Raw genomic sequence first — 24,511 nt, 5'->3', positions numbered from 1 at the left:
GCGGACACCAGTTTTCAGCAGAGCATGTCAGGTTATCGGCCTAAGCCGGTTGAACTCCGACCATTGAACTATATTTTTCTTGTATTTGTAGGCCCTGATATTAGTCCTAATTTGCACCAGAAGGCGGACCTAGTTATTATGAATATACGGTTTATTTGACTTCTGTGCCGTAAATGACATTCGACTATTACGTCGCCCCTTGGGCTTCTCTAGTCAATGTGGTCCGTCACTACAACGACACCTTCGGTATTTCTTGCGTTAGCTCTTCCCAGGTGATGTTACGTAATTGTTTGCTCGTTTACTTGTGTTTTAGATTCTCTACCCACTATGACGAAGATTATGTTCTGCTAGGCCCCACCTCAAAAATCAGCGCATATCAGTTTAATCTGTAAGTAGTACTATTAATCCAGTTTTCTCTGGTATTAGTAGAAACTCGGTGGCCACGTTTGTAACTTCTTGAATTTGAACGTGCTTTAGTGCTTTTGGTAGATCTATGGTACTTATCCGCGGCGGCCCAGACTATGGCAGTTGCGTTTTTTCTAGGCAGTTTTACCTACTGAACAAGAATTTTAAGTAATAATTATTCGGACGGCTGTAATTAACCCCCAGGGTCCAGTACTAAATACGGCGAAATACATTGGACGGCCCCCAATCCCTAGTGGATGTCGTATCCGCGGTTACGTTCCTTGCAGTCCGTGCGGACTGCTTCTGTAGAAATACCCCCCCCCCCCCCCCCCCCCCCCGGGGCTAATATTAAATACGGCGAAATACATTGGACACTCCAATCCCTATAGTTGCTTTCGTATTTGCGGGAACGTTCCTTGCAGTCCGTGCGGAGTTATTGCCTAGAATTACCAAATTATTAGTCCCAAACTTTTACTCCATTCGACTTACTAATTACTGTAGTACGTGGGACACTGAGGCTCGGTACTGGGTCATTGTCGTAAATTGGCAATAAATACATTAGTTTTAATCTTAACATTTGCTGGGACAAAATATGATTTATTCACTCGAACGTTTAAAAACGAAATATTTTCATTATTGTTCCTTGAGAAACTATTCACAGCACAAATAATTCTCAAAGAATTCGTGAAATTCATTGGTAACCTCCTCTCGGAGAATTCTTCTCGAAAATTGGCCTGTTTATCTCAAATTGCAACCGCAAGTACAGACTGTCGACTTCATATTCAAGGCTTCAAATGCTTGTTTGGGAGACTTATCACCGCAACCCAAGCCTCCCTATTCAATTCCTGATAATGAACTTCCAAGAAAGATTCTCGTTCTTTTATGGCAGAGGGGTACGTAAAAATGCGTATTCTGGGGTCATTACGAAGATTTTTGTATTATTTCGTATTCATCTCTCTCTCTTTCTCAGTATAGGTCTCCCACTCATGCGGTTACCTAATTATTTGTATGGATAGGGTCTGTCACCGCTGGTTCACATTTCAGCTGTTTGTCATCTATATTTTATATCAATGCGATATTCCAGCACTTTGCAAATATTATAATGCAGTTCAATTGCATTTTGGCTCTTCGTTCGATACACTGCATGAGATGATTTTAGGCAAAAGCTTCGTTGCATTTCTTACGGTTACGTTGTCAGCATTAGCAAGCTTACTCAGCACCTTCCCTCGCTCAGTCTCAGTTTCAGAATTCTCAATCATATTTTTCTCCGTAATCTGCTTTCAGCTTTAATGCATCCCATAACCTCAACTAAGTCTTATTGACTTAAACTTCCAAACTCCTTATCTAAGGTCACAACAATCAAGAGTTTCTTCTTAACACTCTTCTTGACATCACCAAGATAGGAAGGCTAATTTGTGTCAGCATTTCATACCTGTCATTGTTCTAATAACTCACCTTTCAGTATTTTAAGTCATCAACAAATATCGTAGATCCAATCTGCTTTCTGTAGGTTATCACTCATCTTTCCATCGAGACTTGAAATATGCCTATGGATCACGAAGCATACGTACTACAATATCTTACTCTTGGGACCTTCCATCCAATATGTATTCTTTGGATATTGATTCCCTCCCCACGGGCGCTTACACACGAACAGCTACCACTTATAGTTAATAGAGATACGGTGCCCTTTGTGGCCGAAATCAACCTTTAAGAAACGGCATTTTTAAGCCGTTTCATCTTTTATTTTGTCCCCATCATACGATAAAGCTCTGAAGCTTAAAGGATTTGTAATGAAGTTCAGCTGTCTAATAAAAATTTTTTTTAACCCTATATTTGAGTTACACCATCACAAACCCTGGGTGAAAAACACCCGATTTTTGGAAATTAAAAAACCATAATTGCAGCAAAAATATATTGAAAGTAAGAAAATACATTAAAAATATAGCTCTTTGGCTTTCCTTTCAGCATATAAGAAGTCACTGAAAATACAAAAAAAAATATTGAGGGGTGACTTAGAAAAACTTCCAAATATATAGAAAATCACAAAAAACTTAGGAAAAAATTTTAAGAAAAAAAATACTGCAGCTGAAGACAAGCATTGGCCTGGACCCACCCAGGTAATGGGAGTTATAGCTGGTAAAGAGAAAACACATAAATAACAATAAACAAAATATGCACCATAAATAACTTCAGGTGATTTCCACCCACAAAATATTACACCCTGTATCACAAACCCCGGGTGGAAATCACCCGAAATCCATTTTGTGGAAAAATCCCAGGGAGCGAGCTCCATAATGAACTCTCTCTCAGTCACAATGCAAAGTGCAATGAAGCTATATGGAGTGAGGTGCTGGTTGGTTCACTACTGGGGCTGTAAGCGCAGCGTTGCCAATGAGGACCGTTCGTCGTGTGTATTGGCAATAGTTTAGGGTAGTTTCACCGATTTGATTGTTTGATTCCAAGTTTGATTTTAATCATATGGCAGAGACTCCTCCTGCGTTCTTTTGTTTCTTTCAAGCATAGTTTATTCTCAGCGAAATTCCTGTTTTGTATCCTAGCTTCATAGTAACCGCCAGTATTTGGTTGACGGCATTTTCATTCTATCATATGTCGTTTCTTGTGACGGGAGCGAATAAAACAATGTATTCAGGGCTGTCTTAATTAGGTTAAATAATAAATAAAAACATCGGGCCAAGGCAGTAAATGAACGTGAGTGATCAGTGTACTAGTACTGTTGAATTTGAAGAATTAGAAATGCTTTTGGCAGCCATTTTTCCATATCTGAAGAAAAACTACGTTTTTTTCTAATCTACGTGCATTCATGTATGTCTCACCATTGAATACAGCAAACGCATGTGTACTTAAATCATATATATATATATATATATATATATATATATATATATATATATATATATATATATATATATGTATGTAGGTGTATATATACATGTATATATATGCATGTGTTGTTTGTATTTATGTATCGAGGCATATTTTTTCATATTCAAATTGCCCACAGTGATAGTCTTAGGTCCGATATGTTTATAAATATTTTGACATATTATGAGAATAAATCATGTGTAACTGACAATTATGTGATTATGCTCCATCAATTAGTTTGAATGTGTCAGATTTAGTTTGTTGTCCAAAATCAACCTCTCCCTTTCACAGGGTTATGCTAAAAGCCATATAATGAGGGAGAATAATTAGGCTGAATGAATAGAAGGTAATTTTAAATAAGTAAAAAGCAGGAAAGATTGGGTTGGGAACTGTGTACCTGGAATTATTCGAAAGTCTTATATATCCTATTGACTGAATCATGCTATTTCAAACGATGAAACCCAAGAGCTAAAGTTCTTGAGAATTTCATACACTAATATTAAAAGACATAGATTGCTTTTTATCTGAGCACATTTCATACAGTACTCTCAAGTTTATTGAAATCAGTTTTATTTGTAGTGCAGCTGGTGACTCATAAATGCTCCCAAACAGAAGGAAGGCTTTACCCAAATCTTTCATTCTATTGGAATACTATAGTTTAGCACTATTGATGGGCAATCAAAGTTGGTCTCTTGTGATGATTTTATCATCACAAGAAGCGCCTCAATGGCGTGATCGGTATGGTCTTGGTCTGCCACCTCGGTGGCCGCGAGTTCAATTCTCGGGCATTCCATTGGGGTGTGAGAGATGTGTATTTCTGGTGATAGAAGTTCACTCTCGACGTGGTTCGGAAATCACGTAAAGCCGTTGGTCCCGTTGCCGAATAACCACTGGTTCCATGCAAAGTAAAAACACCATACAAACAAACAAACAAACCTAGGAGTAGGTTGTTAATAAACAATAAGGTATAAGATGATAGCAGAGAGAGAGAGAGACAGGACAAGAAAGCAAATAACTGTTTGAGGATACCATACAAACAAACAAACAAACAATCATCACAAGAGACCAAGGAGAGCATATGGGGTAGGAGGTAACATGCTTATTGCACCAGTCATTCCAATCGGCAAAGAAAGCAGCTATATGCTTACTGGGTCCTTGAAAGAGAACTCCATCCAAGAGAATACATTGACCTCTAGATATTCCTACTAACAGAAAAAGTCTGGTACAAGCTTGAAGGAATTATGAACTATTATTCCTCCAAGGGTACAAGTACACCCGAAGTACCGTAAGGGGGATTATGACTAGTCTATAACACTTGGAGGCTACCCCGTAAATCCTTAGGTACCCTAAAACATATTATGAATAAAAAAAGGGATAGGAACCAAAGAAGTAATGAACTATTCATATAATTAACTTTAAACACCATGTTCGCCAAACAAGAAACCAAGAGGTATGTGGGAAATTTTTTTTATAAATAGTGAATGTTATGTATGTAAGAGTGACAAGAAAATAATAACAAAAATATTCTTTGCTATCAAATAAGGGATTAGTGCAACGTAGATCTTTGTTAATATCTAAAGAGAAAGGAATACAGGTATTTCTATATAAGCATTCCGCATCCTTCGTCCCCGCGAATACGAAAGCCACCAGGAATTTGGGGCGTCAAATGTATTTCGCCGTGTTTAGTACGAGCCCCTGGGGGTTAATTACAGTCGTCCGAATAAGTATTACTTAAAATTCTTGTTCAGGAGGTAAAACTGCATAGAAAAACCGCAACTGCCACAGTCTATGCCGCCGCGGAATAGTAATATAGATCTACCGGAATACAGTATTGAGAATGATTATGCTTTATTCAGCATACCGATTATGAATTGGTCTTCACTTCCAGATTTCGCTATTTCATGCGTGCATTAACTTGCTTCACGGATATGGTAACTGGTTAGCTTCTAAGTGTTAGACCTAATTCAACAGGTAGTTTGCCTATAATTTTTGCGCAAAGTCCAAGGCCATTGTAGTTGCTGCATATAGTTTACTGTATGGTTCAGAATCATGAAGAGATATCATCGCCTTGTTAATACTTTAATTCATTTCGAACTCAATGCTGGAAATAAGTCACATCTTCGTTCGTTTGTGTAGTGGTGGTGCCGTTTGTTCCTGGTTGAGAGGAGAGAGAGAGAGAGAGAGAGAGAGAGAGAGAGAGAGAGAGGATGAGGTGGGTAGGGTGCGGCGGCAAATTCTTGTGCGTAAGTTTAGGGGAAGTGTTCACGTTCTTGTGAGAGAAGTAGGGAGGGGGCATAATATATTCTTGAGTATGTTCTTGTTTGGGTCAGTATCCGTAAAAAACACTTTGAATATTGGTTTGGATGTACGAACATAGAGTGAGGATCTCGAGATATACCCATCTCATTTATTTCCTTTTCTCTTATTCAATATTTATTCCTTTCTCTGTTTCAGCTCGTCGCGGGAGATGCGGAACATCGCCGAGAAGATGCGACGCGACAAACTGAACAACTACGTGTCGGAATTGGCCTCCATTATACCCCTCGTGGGTGGATCCACAAAACGCGTCGATAAGACTTCCATCCTCAGACTGGCTGCCAATTATATCCGCATGCACAATAGTGAGTGACTTAGAAATCGTACATGTTCCTCGCTGGACGAGTGGTTTTCGCGCTCGGCTGCCAATCCGGTGGTCCGAAGTTCGAATCCCGGCTCGGCCAACGCGGAATCAGAGGAATTTATTTCTGGTGATAGAAATTCATTTCTCGAATAAGTGTGGTTCGGATCCCACAATAAGCAGTAGGTCCCGTTGCTAGGTGATCAATTGGTTCCTAGCCACGTAAATATATATCTAATCCTTCGGGCCAGCCCTAGGAGAGCTCTTAATCAGCTCAGTGGTCTGGTAAAACTAAGATACATACTTAAGAAACCGTACAACTACTTACCACCTATGTTAGAATATGTTGTCCTGACATGTATACCCCACCTTAATCTCAGACATCTACTGATTGATTTCCTTATCAGGTGGGACTATGTTGAAGATTTTCATGCTTTATGTGTTCTAAACTTGGAGAGACCTTACCTTACCTTACAGACCTTACAGCTCGTTCGGGTTGCCCCGGGTCCCTCAGTGTGAGGCACCTTTAATGTCTACCAGAGAATTGCTAATGCATCTTCCGGTATATTTTGCATCTTCCAATCTTGGATGGTCTGGGATGCAGAGAGAGAGGAGAGAGAGAGAGAGAGAGAGAGAGAGAGAGAGAGAGAGATGAGTCATTGCCAGCTATTCCACTAACGTCTCATTTTCCACACTGTGTAAGCGGTAACTATCGTATATTTCCTCTAACTTCTCAATCGCATAAACGTCTTATCTTGCCTTGTGTTTAACAAACAATCAAATGACTTTAACAAGCACTCACTGCTAATGTTACTTTTTACATGTGGTTCCGGAACAGTGGGTTTCCCTGTATATATATATCTATATATATATATATATATATATATATATATATATATATATATATATATATGTGTATATATATATATATATATATATATACTATATATTATATATATTATATATATATATATATATATTAATATTCTCGCCCTTACACCAAAGTCATGTCCTTCCATCGTTATTCAACTGTCTCGAATTCGGCACTCTCCTTTCACCCAGTACCTACAGATAAGAAAAAAATACATATCGGTTTTGGAGGGAACAGTACGTGCATGGTATCCTAAATCAAAGATGTCTAAATATTTCTGAAAATTTAAGATAACTTTCAACTCGACTTGTCTGCAGCATTAAACAATATCCAAAGCTCCGACCGTTCTTGTTTTCATTGTCACTTGCGACGAATCAACATATTCTCACCATGATATACTTTGGTCTAAGCAAGGTCTATAGAATACCTAGGTACAAATGAGCGCGCGCCCGCAAGCACGCACACTCACTCATTTCTTGGGTATGTCTGTACCATTTGAAGTCCACCTGCCCGGTCATATTCACCAGATCCCTGAAAATACATGGTCTGTATTAGTATTTGCATAGAATCCTGTTTTGTTTATACCCTTTTATTCATTACTTGAAGACATGTAATGCAAATTGAGAATATTCAAGGAATAAATCGTGAACAATGAATACCATCATGGATTACATTCAAGAATATTTATAGGGTAACATGCTCAAAAATGGTAATATTGATGAGGTTTAGTTATTATAGGTAAAGAAACTGAAAAGACTTGGTCGGTAATGATAAAAAATGAGGTAATTTAAGTGATTTAATTCATTTTTTCTTCCTCAGTTTTAGGAGATTCTGTCGAGAAAAAAGTGACCTCCACAAAGAGCATTGTCCAGAGAGGTATCATGACTTCATTAGAAGAGGTAAATCATTATTATTTTCAGTTATTATTAATATTAATATTATGGGACGGTAGTAATAGTAGTTCATTATGGAACAGGATAATAGACCGTGGACCTTGGCCTATGCAAGCTGTCACAAAAATATTGCCTCTATGGGAAGAAAGTGGAAGGGAAAAAACACCGGGGTAGCATTCAAATTAAAAACTTTCGTCCATGCAGTGATGAAGACAGTAAAAAGAGGTGATCAAGACAGTAAAAAGGGGGAGTTAGAGTGGCTGGAGAACAAGATGAATAGATATGCAAAATAATGGGGAATGAAGAACATGGGTCTCAAGATGGAACTAGGAGAAAACCCTACAGTTGCATTTAGAGGTAATACTATACTCTGTTTTTTTTCATCTGTCCATCCGCCCGTGGTGTTTTTGTATGGTAACACTGCGTCCCGGGCTTTAGATAGTTACGCTATGTGTAAGTTTTAGGTAAATAAAAGGATATCTGGGTGTACATTTGCAACTGAAAAGTGTTTTAATAATTTACTGTATGCGAATTACACCGTTAGTATTCGAAATAGGATATTATTATAATCGCTGAATGTAACTATCTAAAGCCCGGGACGCAGTGTTGCCATACAAAAACACCACAGGCGGGAGGACAGATGGAAAAAAACAGAGTATAGTTAGAGAGAGTGGACATCAAGATTAAAGAAGGGAAGCAGGAATGGGGGTGAAATAAAAGGCTGAAGAAAGGGTGCATCTGGGGACTAAAGGTACACTGCTGATACCGTCGATTAATGCCTACAGTGCACCACTTGAGATGCACTGACGGCCCTAACTCTTCCCCCCCTCCACGTGCAGATAGAAAACTAAAGGAAATCAATAATAAATTTAAAAATAACAATGATTCCATCTTTAATAGCAACAGTACTGTCTTCTTGGCAGATAATGGCCACATACAGTATTATGCTTGTTCCACTAAAATCAAGTGTTATGAAGAAGACCATTAATAAGTAAAACATTAATTGGGATAGTTTAATCGTATAAAGAATGGACAAGTTGATGATGTAGTTTGCTTTATTTTCAGGCTATTGGCGGCTTTCTTTTAGTTGTGACATCATCGGGAAAGGTGGTTTTCATCACAGAAGCTGTTGAGAGCTTCTTTGGTTATACTCAGGTATTTTCTATAAAACTTCTGTATTTTATGTCATTCTAAGTGCATGCATGCGAGATATACTGTGTTTACTTTCCTGTCATACATTTGAGTACTGCAGCAAACAGACATCGTGAACTTAAATGTTCAGTTACCTGCTTATAAACAGAAAGGAATTGTATGTAGTACCTACTGGTAGCGCATCAATCTTAAAAGCAGTGCAACCAACTGTATAGTGCTATGAAAGCTTTCATTTGCTTTATTTGTATGTAAATTGGTCAGCATATTTGATGGCGTTATTATAATTCTTGAGTTTTCTGTAAAAATACCAGATTACAATAACGTTTAAACGATCTCAAAGAAATAGGTGGGCAAAACGATTGAACTGCAGACATTGTTTCCATTTTCGAGAGAAAATACTATATACGGATTTAATAAAGTTACGTATGACTAGTTACTGATTGGTTTTATATTAAAATGGCGTTAAGCCAAACCGTGCCCTTTCCCGAGAATGGCCCATAGGAGAACTAGTTTCAATAGATGAGATGCCTGATGTGGACCTCAAAACTCAGCTTCTAAGGATAACAAACAACCATATTCATTTGCATATAAACTGATGTTTCCAAAGACACAAAAAGGAAACTTTTTAAGATAATTACATCAAGAATGAATGTCAATACTTTTTAGGAAAAAGGTTAATTTTGGCAATGTATTTAAAGATGAGTAATTGCAACGAGAATCTGCAATGGCTTTGTTGTAAGTTCTTCAGGAAACAAATAAATGTGATCTTGCTGTTTCAGGTTGATCTTCTGGGAAGTTGCCTTTTCAATGTCATCCACACAGAGGACCATGATATCCTCAAGGAGCAGTTATATTCTAAAGGTGTGTTTACTTAATTCTAAGCATAGTTTCAAGTGTTCTAGTGACCAGGTTGTTAACTTTGGCATAAGTAAGTTTGTGGTTAGTATACAGGACCCTAGGAGTAGGTTGTGAATAAACAATAAGGTATAAGATGATAACAGAGAGAGAGAGAGAGACAGGACAAGAAAGCAAATAACTGTTTGATGATAAGGGTGTGAGGCTTGCAATTTCACTACTGTGTTGCATTTAAAGTAAAACTGTTAACCTTCAGATGCAGACATTTGTAGCTAAAACACTTACACGGTATGCTATGGGTCTTTCAGACTCACTGCATTAAATTTCAATTTTAGTAATAAAAAATTACATAGAATTTTTAACTTTTTGATTTATTGAAGAGGTTAACTTAGCAGAAAAATTACCTTATTTACCAATTATGATAAAATAAATTTTCAAAAACACATCTTACAATATAAATAAGCAAAATGGCATCCCATTTTTGAAAATTGGTAATCACGAGTAAAACCATGCAGTCATAAGCCCTAATTTGGAAAATTATCATAATAGCATGTGCGAAGCCAAAATACAGCTTTAGCTTCAGAGAAATTGAGGCAGTTGCTCACCAAATAATTTCTAAGTATGTAGACCTCCTGCATGGTTGAAAATTATCTGATGTGCAGAAATAAAGTTTCCACCTGATTTCCCTTTGTACAGTTAGAATAGTCTAATGAAGGCACAAGTGAGTTTAACTTGAGGTTACATAGACTCAGATAAAGTAGAAATACTGTAGCATGATACAAAATCCTTGTTTTTATAAGGAAATCTTCAAACACACTTGATGGTTTATTTTTATGTTCAATATAATGTATTACTGCTAACTCAAACTATAGTACATGGTTATTCATGCTGAAAGTTACAATAGTTTTAATAAATAGAAATAGTATAGAATAAGATTTACTATGGTCTTTCAGACCCAGTTCTATAAAATATGCATACACAAACACAAACTAAATATCTGTAAAGAAATCTTTGCAGTTGTAGCTTTACATTTACGATTAAAATCTGAAAAATAATGAAAAATATTGAAATAAAAAAAATTTTGTAACTGGATTGCAGTGATATCTAGCTTTAAAAAAAACTAATGCAGTAAAGAGTTTGTGGGACCACCAATGAGTAAAATTGCAATTTGCTGAAAGGTAAAAGTGTGTGCACTGGGTTTTTATTCATTTTGTCGAGTGCTTATTCGTATGTGTAGGTTTTGATATCTCTAGGATTTTTAAAAATTTCGTTATGGTTGTACTGTATTTATCTATTGAAATATAGCAAGAAAGAAGTTTTGATGCCGAGAAAAAAATATAGAAATTTCAATCACAAGAAGCATAATCTTTGAAACTTTTGTAATATAGCCCTTGATTATTATTTAGTTATTAGTTCATATGCACGTACCATAATTAAGTAATTGGCATATCAAAATTTCTTCTCAACCAAGCTAGTGCAGTGGACAGAATATAGTGATATGTATATTAGTAGGAATTTGAATTTAAATGTTAATTTTAAATTTGCCTATTGACAGAGGATCCTCGAAGGTCCTTCTTCTGCCGGATGATGGAGAAGACTCTTTCCCGAAATGATCCCAGCCGATATGAAATTATTCACATTGTTGGTACATTGAAGCCTCTACTCGACAGTTGTTCCAGTACAGCAATGCAAAATATGTCCAAAACTAATCAGGGTAAGTTTATCTTTTAAATTAGATGTAGGTACAGAATAAGTGATGTAAAAATATATCAATATTTGTAAATTTACAGGGCCATGCACAGAACATCCAAGAGTTTAATTATTTTTCCAATCTTCTCCAAGTGTAACCATTGAGTCTTCTCATTTGCTTCTTTGTTATTTTTTCACCTCTTCCTGACCTACACTGTACCAACATTATAATGCTTTCCAAAATTGAGACATGCAGACTTACATACTTATAGCATACAGATTGAGAGCGCCTTTAGTATATGCAGACTTCTGCAAGTATTTCATGTGGTGTTATTTTATAAAAAATTGCTTTTAAATGTCACAAAAAGTAGTGTCTTTGCATTTGTTTAAGATTATCTTTAGATGACTTTACTTCTTTCTTATATTAACTTGCCAAACAGAAAATATTTAAAGCACTGATAAAAGTTCCAGTTGCATGTATAATGTACGGTACAATCAAATTTTCATGCAGAAATCAAATTTATTTTTCACCTTCAGAACAAACTATAGAACCTGCAGAAAGTACTTGTTCAGACTTGGACGAAGACGATGCCCAAAAGCCCGAGTCAAACAGAATAGGGACCCATATTCTGGTAGGGTTTGTACGCATCGTCAAAGACAGACCCATAACTGAACTCTTTCTAACGGAGTCAAACCATGATGAGTATATCACGAGACATACTATGGATGGCAAGATTCTCTACACGGACCATAGGTAAAAAAATATTTTGTGCTTTCATAATAATACAGGTTATTACAACATTACCCAAGAGTATAGTTAGTTGTCTTGGAACCTCATGCTGGACTGCATACTGAATTTTTGGTTGCTCTGCCAGATTTTTTTTTCTTTCTCTTTTGCAATAACCAGGACTCTCATCGAAATTTTTTATAAACTCCCATCAATAACTTGAACTGATTTGAACTCTTTTCTGGAACAAGCATTAGTGTTTTGCTCCTACTGCCAGATTTTTGTTTCTGTTCAGTAACTTTTAAGCAGATGCAGAGTCCATTCACAGACCTGCCATTTTTGGGAATGTTGCTATCACTTCACAATGACAAATCCATGCTTTCCATGTTATGTATCTAATGTAGTCAACATATGTAAAAAAAAATAAATTAGGTATAGCTGTTATTTTGAGTGCTTCATACTATTTATGAAATATAACTTAATGGAATACTGGGGACATCTTGGTACTCAAGGCAAAAAAAAAAATAAAAAATCCAGTTTCTTTTTCGTTCATGATAAATCTGGAATATTTTTCATCTCTGCCAGAATCAGTGAATAGTTCTCTCATTAAATAAAAGCCTTGCTTCATTAATCTTTATTAGAAAAGAATAAACACTTTAATACTAGCAACTAAAGAAAATGAATGAAAGTTATTAAGTTGTTCCTTGTATAGTTTCTTTAATTGTAAGTAAAGTGAATGTAATTGGTTTTCTACATTACTTGCAACTAAATATAATGAATGGAAGATATTAAGTTGTTCCTTGAATAGTTTTCTTTAATTGTAAGTAATGTGAATGCAATTGCTTTTCTAAAAAATAGTTTTTTATCCTAAGTAAAAAGAGTTTTATGGTGATTTTGGCAGAGGGTACTAACGCAGTAGTTTAGAAACTAAGAGTTTCACATGCTATGTTTTTCTTAGAGGACACTTTCTTGGACATAAGAAAGTAACAAAATAAGTTCGGAATATTACCATAAACGAAAGACTCCATATTAAATGGCCTGTTTTCCCTTTCAGGATTTCTTTTGTAACGGGCCTTATGCCATCTGAAGTTCTAGGAACATCTGCATTCAAATACATGCATTCGGAAGATATGGTGTGGTCGATGGTTGCTCACAAACTGAGTAAGTGTTTTCCCCTTCTTATTCTGCTTAATCTAATTTATTTCAAACATCATTTGTGATTTTTTTAATGCAAAGTATTTCTTAAGTTTTTAGTGGTCAATTGCATCTCAAATTTTCAGTGAAACTATGTGGCTGTCTTTGGTAAATTATTTGTACTTTATAAAATGTTACTAAATTTTTCAATACTTATGTGTTTGATAAAAGTTAATGTGGGGAGATCTAATAGTCTGTATTTTTCTAACACAATATATACATGCGTGAAATCGGTAATAAAGTAAGGCCTGACTCTAGTATCACATACGATTTATTGTAATTGAAGAACAATTAAATGAATAATTTTAGAATACGTATAGTGGACCCCCGTATTCGTGTTCTCGACATTTGCAGACTTACGTAAGCACAGATTTCTCTTTGGACCATATCTACCCATTATTTGTAGGAAATTCACATATCCATGGTATTTTCTATAACAAATATCCACAGATTACTGTATTTTTAAAAATCACTTAAATGATTAAATGCACTTTTTGTGATAGAACTATTTAAAAAACTAAGTATAAGCATATTTAGTGGAGTTTCCTTAAGTCTGGACTAACAAAATAGGCAGTTCTTAGCATTTTTATACGAGGTTCTAAGTATTCGAGGATTCTAGTCATTTGCGGTGGGGGTGAGAGTAGGGGGAGGTCTACCGTACTTATCTGTAGTCTTAAGAACAGTGTGAACACATTGAGTAAAAATTTGTTGAAGAAAACTATACTCTGTTTTTTTCCGCCTGTGGTGTTTGCGCATGGTAACACTGCGTCCCGGGCTTTAAATAATATCCTATTTCGAATATTAACAGTGTAATTCGCATACAGTAAATTATTAAAACACTTTTCAGTTGCAAATGCACACCAAGATATCCTTTTATTTACCTAAAACTTACACATAGCGTAACTATTTAAAGCCCAGGACGCAGTGTTACCATGCGCGACAACCACCGGCGGATGGACAGATGGAAAAAAACAGAGTATAGGTGGTTGTCACTTAACTGATACATATAAATTTCTCTTTAAGTGTTCACAAGCTCCCAAGGACAAGGTGTGGTGTCGTACAGGCTGAAGTGTAAAGGGGGATCCCTTGTCACTCTCAGGAGTCGAGGTTATATTGAACTGAATAAAACGACTGGCCAGGCCGAAACCTTCGTTTGCATCAATACTGTTGTTAGGTAAGTAACATCGTACTGATCTCGAAGAGGAAAATGATAACTGCATCAACTTTTGAGTGGGTGATTTCTATAAGTAAAACCAACAAAAAAAAGATTAATATGAACATTGGAAGATGATGCAATGAGGAAATTCCAGTCTATAAGACAAAGCTGCAGCAGTTTCACTTAGTTGTACATTACATGAAGTCAGCAGAACAGAACAGAACTGAAGCAAATATCTCAAAATTTCAAGCAGCTATTATATCTTTATAGACCCCGTAAATTAAGTCATTGTTATGCTGCCATTTCTTTTATAAGTTCTTTAAAGTAGCAAGGAAAGAGTCAGTTTCCCCGTACCTCAAAATGAAAAGATGATGTCTCTCTCTTATGGTACTGCTTCTCGTGCTATAGTAACACCAGAAGCAGTTATCCTAGGAGGAGCCTTTTAAGTAAATAAACAGACTGCTTTTGTAGCATCTGTGGATGTTAATTTGTTACTCAGCTGAAATGTATTAAAATCCATTGCCACCAAGCAAAAATATTTTGCCTTTTAAGTCATAGTACATTTTATATGGATTGATAATTTTTTAATTCATAACTAAAAATTTACAGGATAGAGTACTTTATAATGGTAGTTTTTAAAAGGAAATAAATTTTTAAATTTATAAATATTTTCCAGTAATAATGAAGCTGAGGAGGAAATGAAGAATCAGAGACGTAAGCTTCTGCCAATAATTGCTAATGAGGAAGGAAAGGACCACCTGGGATCAGTCCCGTCTTCGGTATGGTGTACAGACTATGATTTTAAACATTCTCATTATTCCTGATTTATTCAGTGATAGTATTTTAAAACTATTCTGACAATTTACCTTCAAGTAGGAATGAATCTGTATGTTTTCATTTCCAAGAGGTATTGATAGTTCAAGAAAATTATGAGCTGTGTACATTTCTAAAGCGTTGGTGTTGTTTTTTGGATAGTTAAATGTTTATATCTATTAAAATTTCCCACTGTTCCAGTGAACAGTGATATTGCATCCTTGCACATACATACTAGACGTTTAAATAATGCTTCATTCCATGTAGTAGATACTTCTCATGAAATCTAATATCCACCAACTGAGAATAGGTCGGCCATATCAGTAGTATAGGTAACTTACTTGATTTATATATTTTTTGAGTTTCTACATGATTCTCATTTGCTCTTAGTTTGAATAGTTAAGCATAACATAGAACAATTACTATTATGCTATAACTACCATAGATACTAATTCTTTTGGTATCTGCTTTGTGTTTGTTGTCATAACGCTTAAAAGTGCTCTTGTACAATTTTTTATTATGGTGAACACTGTTTAATGTAAAATTTGTACACTATAACTTGTGGACAGCAAACTTATGCAAAATTCATAAATACAGTATAACATAAAAATGAAACAACGTAGTCATGATAATCTTATTATTTATGAACATTAAATATAGTCTTTCTTTTTCAGATGCCTCCTGAATTTTTGTCAATGCTGAAACTTATCATGGATTCTAAAACAATACAGAAAATTATTTCTGAGGTAGATAAATCATTTAACCAAAACTCTAAATCACATCCATCCAAGCATTCCACGAAACTTGAAGTATGTCAAGAATATTCCACGACAGAATTATTGCCACAACGCACCGTTAAAAACTGTAAGGACGCTGACCTGCTTGATCCTTCACAAACTGAGAATTCTCCAGGGTACCTGTGTGAAAAGAATGAAAGTCAGGCACTTAATGTATTTCGAAAACGAAATGCCAATGAGGAGCTCTGCACTTTACCAGCAAAGATACCTACTAATTCTTCCTACCTGTGCAAAGCTATTTCAGATGCCCATCGTCCACATACCTTTTCACCTTTGCCTCACCTCAGTCATGATACAATCCAGCCAATGTTATGTACACCGTCTACCCTAACAGAAGAAAAACTTGAAAATCGAACTAATAACCACAGTTCTCCAAGTCAATTTCATACAACAGATCAGGGTGATCCAGTGGTAACAAATGTGCACTCTCACAATTATCCTAAACATGAAGGAAATGGTTTCAAGTATCACCCACCTATGAGTGGTTATAGAGATGTTCATCACTTTCAAGAATGTTACCAGGACTACAAGCATCCCTTCAAAAAAGATTTCGATGATAATGATTTGCATGTATGCCATGGAAAAATGTCTAATTCATACAGCCTCTTTAACAAAAGCACAGACTGTCAGTTGGAGAGAGAGACTAGATTTTCACAAAACACCTCTACCTCCGTGCTCCACTCAAATTATCCTAGCCACAGTTGGATGAACCCTCAGTATGTTGGGTCAACCAATGGATTAAGTCGAAATTTTCAAATGCCAGCTGTCCAGCATACTTTGTATTCGCAGAGATTTACAGGTCCTTACCAAGATACTAACTACTGCCCTTCCGTACCTGAATTTGATATTAAATTGCAGAGACAACAGTATCCTCTCGATCATAATCCTCATTGGTCACAGGAAAATAGATGCCCTTCTCAACAAAGGATGCATCCTCAACAAGCCTGGTTATCTACCTCTACATTCTCTTCTCTGGCACCAGTAGTGGAACCAGATTTAAAACCTGCAGGGGTGGAAACATTACCTAACATTCCAACTCAATGTACAACGTTTTTTGGGGACAACCAAGGTAAATATTATTTTTATATAGTGTTGAGTAGCTTGTCAATTCAGTTTTTAACTAAACTCAAACTTTTTAAATTTTTTTCATCAGAATCCCATCACTCATATACAGCCACAACCATACAACCATGGCTTTTTTATGGTTTCAAATACTTCATATGTCAGACAGAAGAGGGAGTGGTGGTTTAGGCATGATTTTAAAATGACTGTGAACTAGGGTTCACAGTTATCTCCCTCAATTTTCATATGCCTGCTGTGGTTGATCACAGCTAGCTAATTCCCTACACTTTCCACATAACATCAGGATCACCTAGATATTTTTCTGTTAATGAAATTATTAAGGGGGGGTTAGGGGGGGGGCAATACCTCTTGCTCACCTACCATCCCAACTATAAAATGTGCCAAGAGAAGATATCAAGAGACCTGTGGGTGACATCTTAGGCAAAATGAGGTATAAGTTGTCTTTCTATGCAAGAAACCTGCGCTTGCTACCTGGAAACATGGAAAACATGACAAATTTACAATCAATTTGTATTTTTCATTGCTACAAACCTGACCTGAGGTCTCAACAATAGGATAATCTGCTGGAAACTGGTTAAAAACAATGAACCTGTGGCATCTGGCAGCTTGTGCGTATACGAGGTGGATGTTGGTCACTGACCAGGCTTGGAACCTCGTGATGCACCAGTCTTCTTTCAACTGCCTTGGAGAGTCGAGTTTTGCTTTGCTCACCTTCTCTCAAGCTGGTTTTTTGATGGAAGCCTGTGCTTCGTTTCATATTTGTTCAGCCTAGAAGTTCCATGGACATCGTTTTTAGACTGCCTTCCTTGTTTCCAGTGTTGACCTTCCTTGGGACAGATGCAAATTGCAGTAGATGTGCCTATTCCTCTGCTTCACCTTCACTTGTGTTAATGAGTATGTTGGTCTCTCCCAAGGGGATACTGCCCAACTACTTTTTGTTCTTTAGTATTTTACTTTTGTTATATTGAAGATAATCTGAAAACATTTGTATTGACATAAATGTATATCTATTATTAATTATCTTATGTTTTCTGGGAATGTAGTAATGTTTTAGTCTCAGAATTTGTGTGTTTTGGGATGTTCAAGACATAGGGTTCGTGTTGTAGACAAGGTTTTCATGCTAGGATTCGGCTGTCTGGCATAGGCGTACATTTCCACACTTCTTCAACATGAATTTTAATGGCGTATGATTGCCATCTTCCCGTCTGCGTGCATGGCCAGTCATGACTGTAGTTTAATCTCTCTGTCATTTTGGTGGGAGAGGGGCGTGGGTTGTATGGATCACTCCCATCTTTCTTTCAGCGACTCTGTGGCATGATCGGTATGGTCTTGACCTGAAACCTCGGCGACCGCGAGTTCGATTCCCGGGCATTCCACCAAGGTGTTAGAGATGTGTATTTCTGGTGAAAGAAGTTCACTCTCGACGTGGTTCGGAAGTCACGTCAAGCCGTTGGTCCCGTTGATATATAACCACTGGTTCAATGCAACATAAAAACACCATACAAACAAACACTCCCGTCTTTCCCTCCATCCTCACATAAATATGATTCTTTTTCCCTCTCTCGGGATAGAAATCATCTTTCCTGAGGGAGAGGGCATGTTATGTATTTCGTTACAGGCTCTTCAGCCCTGCTTCTCAACTGGAAGTCTGGCAGCGACAGTGCTCGTCAAAACCTGGGAGTCCTTCTGCTTTGCTTCCCTCTGACGGAGATGCCACTTCACAAATTTTTTATTTGTGTTTGTGCCGAGATGAGAGACTTTGGAAGCAGTTAGTACTGTCAGCGGTGTGTTCCTTGCTGTCGTCGGAGCTGCTTGCCGATAATACAGTGTCGTCATGTGGGGATACCAACCCTACAGACTGCTTTGAATATTGTCTCCCTATGATGTTCGACTTAATGTCTTTGTCATATATAATTGTTGTACTGTTTTGTTTAAACATTTTTCTGCACTACACATTGTTTTCTCTCTATAAAAGTAATCTGCTGTGTGACATCACAATGGGCGCCTGCAACATCATGGCTTCTGTTGCATAGTTTGACGTTGCTGCGTTCAATTGAGGTGCGATCTCTCTTCCTATTCCTTCGACAATGAATTTTCTTGGAATTTCTTTGCTATCCATCATGTGTATCCTGGGAGGCCCTCTGGTTGCTTTAGAAGACAGAAGGCCTTTTTCACCATCTTCGCTGTCACCAAGACCTTTGACTTGGGTTACCAGTCCGAATGCCAGAACATCATTCTCAACTTCTCTGCTCGTGATGTTCTCTTTGGTGACATCTCTCCTCTGCCCGTTGCCACGGCATAGCTTCCATCATTGTCCATGATGCCATTGCGGTCGGTTGTCAACCGATCAGAGGTGTTCTTCTAAGTGTTGGTTGATTGGATGGATGCTGCGTTTAGTAGGAGGTGTCCCCGAGTTTCAAGCAAGACATTGCCTTTTCTGCCTCCTCCCGTTGGAGAATTCGGGACTTGTCGTGTCTTCTGAGAGTGACTCTCCCCTTCAAGTATGTGAACGTGTTCCAGTCCATGTGGCTACTTCTGAGAGTGAGAAAGGTATTTCTCCATCTTTCCAACACTGATGTGACTCTCCCTTTCAAGTACGTGAACGTGTTCCAGTCTGTGTGGATATTTCTGAGAGTGAGAAAGGTGTTTTTTCATATTCCCAACACGGATGTGATTCTCCCTGTCAAGTACGTGAACGTGTTCCAGTCCGTGTGGTGTCTTCTGAGTGAGAGAGGTGTTTCTGCATCTTCCCAGCATGGACATGACTCTGGCCTTCAATTATGTGAATGTGTTCCAGTCCGTGTTGATCTTCACTCGCATGAGAGTTCTCAGGCTGGTGCCTAGTCTCCTTGTCCTGTCTGAGTTCATCACATGATGAGACGTGTCTGATTTGTGGGAAGAAGGTGAACACGGCCATGTACCTGTTCCTTGCTTGTCTGTGTATGTGATGGAGATCCTACTCCGGCCTTTCATCTTCCAGAGTCTGGGTTTGAGACGGCTAGGCAAAGAGTGATCTCCCTTACGTTCGCTGTTGGATCATTCCACATATCACAGCTATATTCGTGATTTGTCACAATCCCATGTACGTGATCGTCACATGCCTGTATACATGAGGAAGGGGCTTCTCTCACCGCTCATCTTCCAGAGTCGGGTTGAGAAACCTCTAGGCAAGAGTGATTGATCTTCTCCCTAATGTTCTCGCTTGGATTGTTCTACATATCACAACCGTGTACGTGATCGAGGTCCTACTTTGTGCTTCTTCCAGAGTAAGAGTCGAGAGACTACTAGCCAAGGGTGGTGGTCTCCCTGATATTCACTCATAGAGCATTCTACATCACACGACCGTGTACATGTGTCATTGCTTGTCCTTGTATGTGGTTCATTGCTCGACCATGTACTTCACCAGTTCCATGTCCATGGCCAACAATCTAACCATTGGAGGAAAGTCCTATGTATGGAGTGGTATCTGCATCATGACATAGGGGTCTTGCTGTTTTATCTTTGGAAAATACTCCATGTTAGTCCTCTTTGCCACTCACTTCAACAGGAAGCTGGTCTACTTCTTGGTGGTCTAGGATCCTCTTCCTCAGACAGAGGATACTCTTCAGCATCCTTGGCACAATCTCCAGATGTATGCCTTCCCTCAGGTCTGCTGGATCCGTCAGGTCCTGGACAGAGTAATGGGTTCCAGGAATGTCAGGATGTCTTTGGTGGTGCCCCTGTGTCCACAAGCAGAGTGGTTCCCAGAACTACTTTATCTTACTGAAAAGGAGGGGAATGATTATTCCACCTCCTCACATCCTTCACACTTCCAAAAAGACACATGACCTGACACTAGTCCCATTTTACAGTCAGGAGAAGAATAATTATGCAACTGGTGTAGTTCTAGTATTTTCCTTGTTACTATTCAACTAATATTTTGGTCACAAATGTTTTCTGTTTGTCCTTCCGATTAAAAAAAAAAATTAAACACAGCTTCATTTCACTTCTCATATTACTTTTATATCTTCAGCCCTTTGCTATTTGCTATCAAGCCGTTATGTCTATCTGGTCTGCCAACCTTGTTTAGATCTTTTTAAGGTCAACCTTCATTTTGCTCTTTACTTCTTTTGCAAAGTACCATATATTACAATCTTGCTCATTTCTCCCGCATCAATGTGGATATTATACCATGTCCCTGGCTAGCAGCACTACAAAAAAAAACCTTTAGTATAACTTGTCCATTTGCAATATATAACTAATTCATGATTTAACATCAAATAAAAATATGTTTCAACCGTTACTATTAGAAACATACACTTGAAATATGCAAGCAAACACCCACTCAACAAGCAGAAGCGTACTTTAACGCATGAACCAACATTAGCTTTCTGAAATGTTGCAATACAAGTAAGTAAAATTAAGTTGTGACACTAATTGCCACTTACTGTTGCAAGCACCATGCAAGAATTCTTGTATAACAAAATATATGCAGTGCATATAATAAACACTGCCAGCCAACACTATTTTATGCAAGCAAAGGAAACAAAATCAGACCCCATCGAACAATTTCACAAATATAATTTGACAATAAATAAAGAGATTACGTAGAGTTAAGCAGAGGCATCCTATTATGATTGAAAGGTTATTTGAACATGTTACTGTGGTTACTTACTAGGACTGAGCTTAATAACCAATCACTGACGAACTTAAAGTTACTGTAACAACAACTCTACGGGTGAGAAAGGCACCCACTTTACAAAACCAGAATTTGGTTAAAAAACTTACATGAGTTGCAACAAATGAAACTACCCTGTGGAGGTACAAAAACACCATCCTAGCGGGGAAGCTATTGGAAAAAAGGTCTGAGAATGATAAAGAAATATCCAGATAAGTTGGACAAATAATGCTAAAGCATCTATACTTTATAAATTCACCATTAATGGTATGGATAGGAATTGTCTTAACAAATACAAAATACAGCCCTTTCTTTCCTGATAGGCCACTGCAGAGAAGAGCCTTATCAGGCTCAGAGGTCTGGTTAAACTAATAATATAATAATAAGAATAATGATAATAAACTACAGAGGGAATCCAAAAACTGTGTTGAAAAACCTGCTCAACTGTAATATAGTTAATAAGTGTAAACAGCAATCACTAGAAGCAACAGCTAGATTTTGAGAGAATGAGTAACTATGACCGCTTATAAATCAACCCTAGCAGAAGTTGCTCTGCACAGCCGTTTCAATTTCATTGGCAACCACCTGCAATCAATGAGTTACCTTGTTCTACTTCATTTTCATCACATCTGCCTTAACCTGTTAAGTTTACCACTAACTTGTTCTCCATAATTGGTGAGCAGAAACTTAGAATAACAGTTTATGCAAGGTAAATATTGTAGTTACGAGTGAATGATTAAGGAGGCATGTAAACTCGTAATTAACTTAATCTGAAGTAAATTGCTTATCTGAGTAATTCACCATTTTCTTCTCTTTCAGGTCAAATGCCTTAACCTCAACACCACGTTCCAACATGGCAGGGCAAGTGATTTCCTTAAGGAATGTCTCATTAAAAGATGTACAACAGAAAGTTTGATAATGTCATAACTACCTTTGTAATAAAATGTTTGCGGTTTTGAGAATTTAAAATATGATAGCTATTGTATGTATTTTAAAAATCGTAATTTTATCAATTACCAACTCAAGTACGTATTCCCAAAACACCTCTGCTCAACAATCTCTTGGATTTGCAAATAGCAAGAAGTCCGTCCTGTTAGAGGAACAAAAGACTCCATTTATATAGCAGTGACTTTACAGTCAAGTCTTTAGTTATGAAGTATCGTACATTAAGTTTTAGCTCAAAGAACCACTTATTTACACTGAAATTATTGTAATATTTTGTCTTTTATTTTATACATTTTTAGTCCACAGCTCTTAACTAGCACTCCAAATACAATACTGTGTCAGCTTAAGGGAAGTACTACTTACACTGACCGAACTGGAAGCCACTTTGGAATCTAGTACACCAGATTTCTGGATCATCAGCCTAGAGTTTCAGCATACATCTAGAATACACCCAGCAAATGTTTTGGGGTCAGTGTGTGCACTACTTCAGCTGCTCAGGCAAAATGAGAATGTTGTACATTATTCAGGATCTATCACACAAAGGTTATCAGCACTTCATGAACAAAGCATGTACTATACTAATAAGAATAAATATTATTTGATAAATTTCTTTCAGCTGAAAAATTATTTCAGCAGCAATTGCATGAACAAAGAGTGTATATGTACATCGATAGATAGATAGATATAGATGATAGATAGATGATAGATAGAGAGATAGATTTATATCTATAAATATATATATATATATATATATATCTATCTATATATATATATACATATATATATAGATATCTATATATATATATATATACATATATATAATCAGATATAATAATATATAAATCTATTACATATTACATATAATATATATTATATATATATATATAGATATAATAATATATTATATAGATATATATATATATATATATATATATATATATATATATATGATATATACATATTATTATAAGTAATATATAATATCTATATATAATATTACTATAATATAATATAATATAATATATATTATAATATATAATAATAATTCTCTATTATATATATTATAATATAATATAATATAGACAGATAGATAGATATATAATAAAGGAAAAATGACGTTGAATTCAACCAGTCTAAAAATGCCCACTTAAACAGCTTACCCACTACCTTAAAAGTTTCTTGGATTAAATATGTACGTAACTAATAAACGGCAATTTAAACTCAAGTCATATAATAATGAATAGTCATTCTGAAACCTAAATTGCCTACGATGAAACCACAAAGACTGCTGTTGAATCAATGCAGAATTAAGACATTGTGTTTATTCCAAATACAAAACATCTCTTGTTAACACCTGAGCAACAGCAACTGTCCAAGAGCTGACAGACCAAATGGTATACTATGCATATTAGTCCAAGAACTGGAAAAGGGGGAAAAGGAGTCAAACAGATTGCACGAGACCAGGGTATGAAGGAAGTCTGGTCAAGAATCAGTCGCAAATACCCAAGACCAATGCTTTTGTTCTGAAAGAGAGCAAAGGTTGGTTTCTCTTCTCCAGCTGCAAGAACACTTATCAGGAAAACCCAAAGGATAACCTAGAGGAAAAGACGACCAAACCCCCAACCTCTCAAACAGTCCAAATACTGCCAGAGGAGATTGATTGATTGATTTATTAATTCTTACTGGCGTCGCAATGCCAGAGGAGAGGGAAAGGGACAGATGATGGTAGTCCTCAGAAATTCTATTAAAAAAAAAAGTTTGCAAAAACAAT

General features: G+C 36.8%; 1 protein-coding gene across 2 annotated transcripts in view; it reads left to right on the top strand.

Moving 5' to 3' along the window:
* LOC135198454 (circadian locomoter output cycles protein kaput-like) overlaps positions 1 to 23,419 on the top strand; it is a 198,469-nt gene extending 175,050 nt beyond the window's left edge. The window contains exons 1-12 of one of the 2 annotated variants that reach the window (XM_064226016.1): positions 25 to 388; positions 5,746 to 5,912; positions 7,599 to 7,678; positions 8,738 to 8,827; positions 9,604 to 9,685; positions 11,235 to 11,393; positions 11,906 to 12,122; positions 13,150 to 13,256; positions 14,313 to 14,463; positions 15,122 to 15,224; positions 15,933 to 17,124; positions 22,615 to 23,419. In XM_064226016.1, coding sequence (XP_064082086.1) covers positions 174 to 388; positions 5,746 to 5,912; positions 7,599 to 7,678; positions 8,738 to 8,827; positions 9,604 to 9,685; positions 11,235 to 11,393; positions 11,906 to 12,122; positions 13,150 to 13,256; positions 14,313 to 14,463; positions 15,122 to 15,224; positions 15,933 to 17,124; positions 22,615 to 22,628 — 2,577 coding nt within the window. In that variant the 5' untranslated portion in view covers positions 25 to 173 and the 3' untranslated portion in view covers positions 22,629 to 23,419. Of the gene's footprint in view, positions 1 to 24; positions 389 to 5,745; positions 5,913 to 7,598; positions 7,679 to 8,737; positions 8,828 to 9,603; positions 9,686 to 11,234; positions 11,394 to 11,905; positions 12,123 to 13,149; positions 13,257 to 14,312; positions 14,464 to 15,121; positions 15,225 to 15,932; positions 17,125 to 22,614 lie in introns of those variants that run through there. The other variant, XM_064226017.1, reaches the window with a different exon arrangement.
* Positions 23,420 to 24,511: the final 1,092 nt, after the last annotated feature.

This window comes from Macrobrachium nipponense, chromosome 22, assembly GCF_015104395.2.
Source record: "Macrobrachium nipponense isolate FS-2020 chromosome 22, ASM1510439v2, whole genome shotgun sequence".
Classification (NCBI taxonomy): Eukaryota; Metazoa; Arthropoda; class Malacostraca; order Decapoda; family Palaemonidae; genus Macrobrachium; species Macrobrachium nipponense.
Note: the sequence above shows the minus strand (reverse complement) of the source record. Positions and strands in the feature narration are given on the sequence as shown.